This window comes from Echinops telfairi, unplaced genomic scaffold, assembly GCF_000313985.2.
Source record: "Echinops telfairi isolate 266 unplaced genomic scaffold, ASM31398v2 ScPeMD7_7412;HRSCAF=8450, whole genome shotgun sequence".
Taxonomy (NCBI): domain Eukaryota; kingdom Metazoa; phylum Chordata; class Mammalia; order Afrosoricida; family Tenrecidae; genus Echinops; species Echinops telfairi.
The window spans coordinates 4,205,433-4,208,047 of NW_022111312.1; the positions used below are offsets into that span (position 1 = coordinate 4,205,433).

The 2,615-nt window shown below is 53.1% G+C and overlaps 1 protein-coding gene across 2 annotated transcripts in view; it reads right to left on the minus strand.

Moving 5' to 3' along the window:
- RBM19 (RNA binding motif protein 19) overlaps positions 1–2,038 on the minus strand; it is a 75,997-nt gene extending 73,959 nt beyond the window's left edge. For both annotated transcript variants that reach the window (XM_045296861.1, XM_045296860.1), the window contains exon 1: positions 1,929–2,038. In XM_045296861.1, the coding sequence (XP_045152796.1) occupies positions 1,929–1,964 (36 nt within the window). In that variant the 5' untranslated portion in view covers positions 1,965–2,038. The remainder of the gene's footprint in view (positions 1–1,928) is intronic.
- Between the last annotated feature and the right edge of the window lie 577 nt (positions 2,039–2,615).

The following is a 2,615-nucleotide window of genomic DNA, read 5'->3' on the forward strand; positions in this document are numbered from 1 at the left end:
CAAAAAGAAGCGCCAGATGCAATTAAGGACTCTGAGATGGCAGGCTTTTTCTGGAGGACACAGGTGACTTGATATTATTGAGAGACTCTTTACCTTGGATTTTAAAAAGCCTTTAGTACAATAATGAAACTCACCTCATACAGGTCCGGTGAGTATCAAACAAGTTTTTGTTTTTCCCCACAGCGAGGGACCCTGCTAGCACAGTGGCCGTGAGTGCTCAGCTGCTAACTACAGGGTGGTGTTCTGAACACATCAACAGCTTGGAGGAAGAGAAAAGTGTGGCAGTCGGCTTCCATAAATATTTACAGCCTTGGAAACCCCATGGAGAAATCTACTCTGTCCTATAAAGTGACTACACCCATTGGGCTGTTAACCCGCAAGGCCAGCAGTTCAAAACCGCAAGGCCAGCAGTTCAAAACCACTTCCCGCTCTGTGAGAGAAAGACCAGGCTTTCTATTCCATTAAAGAGTTAAGAGTCTTGGAAACCCACTAGGGCAGCTCTCCCCTGTTCTATAGGGTCGGCGAGAGTCTGATTGGATGGCGGTGGGTTTCAGAAAGAACTGGAAAAGGACGTCGTGATTTGTAAAGGGTCAACAAAAAAGAGGAAGACCCCCCCACCCCCTCCAGGAGATGGATTGACAAAATGCCTCCAACAATGGGCTCAACCAACAATGGCCCAGGACTGGCCATGTTTCCTCCAGTGGGTTGGAGCTGACTCACCAGCACCTTGAAGAGGGTCTTTGACACACAGTAAGTTTATCTAAGTGCTAGCACCTTATTCAACACGTCTATAACTTCTCTCACCTATTAGGTAATATGAGCAATGGTAAGAGACTTGGACACACTGAGATGTACACTCTGAGCTGGGGGGGTGGGACAGGGGTGGTGGTGGTGGGGGATCCTTATCCATCCAAGTGAAGCACCAGAGACAGTATCTAAAGCTGAGGGAGGGCTGAATAACAGATCTTTGAAAGAAAGGAGCTGGGCTCCTCATCTTTTATAGGGAAAGGGGTGGGGAACCGATAGTCCATGGAACAAACGGCCCAAGACAAGGAGTAAGCACATTATTTGGACATAGATATGTCAGTGAGAGGGAGGGAGGGAGAGGGGGAGGGAGAGGGAGAAGGAGAGAGAGAGAGAGACAGACAGAGACAGAGACACACTATAGGATGGAGCAAGAGGGGTCCTGAAAACAAACCATCAAAGAGGGTGACTCTGTGTAAGCCAGTGAGAACGAGGGAGGGAGACACACACACACACACACACACACTATAGGATGGAGCAAAAGACTCTGAATTGTTAAAATCATGTACAATAGGTTACCCTTCACACCTGAATTAAAATAAACACATGGCTTTGGGTCTTCACTTTTCTCCAGGGAGACTCCCAAGGGGCGGCGACGAGAGTGCCCAGGGCCGTTCACAGCAGCCAAATGGCACACTTTACATTTCGGGGATGCGCGCTAAGACCACCATCACGTGATGCAAGGAGCTCTCCATCCAAGGGCAGTTACACAGATGCAGGTACTGATGACCCACTCCGGTGCCCTGTTTCCAAGCATCTGGGCACCACAGCCACCCACCCAGTGCGACTCATTTACTGAATGCTTGTCATGGGCCGGTTCCTACCACGGGCAGGAGCGGAACAGAGGCAAGCCAGCCTGGGCTGCTCCAAGCCCGTCATCCCCCTCCGTGGTTTAACACAGCTCCTACTGGTCCCGACGCTAACCGAGGGCAGCAAAAGACGAGAGTGAGCATTAGAATTAAGAATGAAGGGTCTGAGGAGCCACTGTCGATCGCCGATTGCTGAGGAGGACGAGCCACCGAGTCCTGCCCCAGAGAGGGAGCCCGACGCTGCCGGGCCGACACCGCCCCCTCAACTCCCAGGCGGTCCGAGTTTCATCCCCCGCGTCCAGACGCGACACTCACCCCATTGGGAAGGTTCTTCACGATCAGTCGTGACATGGCGCGCGGTGAGTCCTCTTCGGAATCTGACACAACTTGACAGCGGCTTCCACCAACCACACTCACGCTCTCGCGGTGGGCGCCGCCATCTTGGACAACCCGGAAGGAAGTCAGCAGCCCCGCCCCCGCCAGGCACGACGGGAAGTAGGCGTGGCCAAACCAGGAAGTCACCGGCCGGAGCGCTCTCGTTCCGCGCAGGCGCAGACCCTTTGGCTGGCCACCTAGGCGGCGGCGATCGGTAGAGGGCGCCACTTACTGATATGGGCGCGTGGGATTGCGCGCCGCTGACACGTGTGTCCCAGCATTGCCTGGCCAGCGACCCCTTACTCTATTTTACTATTACGGTAAGTCCTCAGACAGCCCCAAGAGTTGGGGACTCCGGCTTCCCATCCCAGTTAGAGATGGGGAAACTGACGCTCAGAGGCCATTCACCAAGAATTCCGGGAGTGACAGTGAGCATGGCCAACTATCACAATGCATTGAATGTAAACACCCCTTTTGAACTAGATCCTGGCCAACTTTCCCTCTTGTGAGCTGTTTTGTGTTCTTCGATTAGCACGATCAGGATGATCTAAAACCTACTGGTGGCACAGTGGCTAAAACCCTGGGGTGCAAAGGGAGAGGTCAGCCCTCTGACCCCGCCCACAGAAA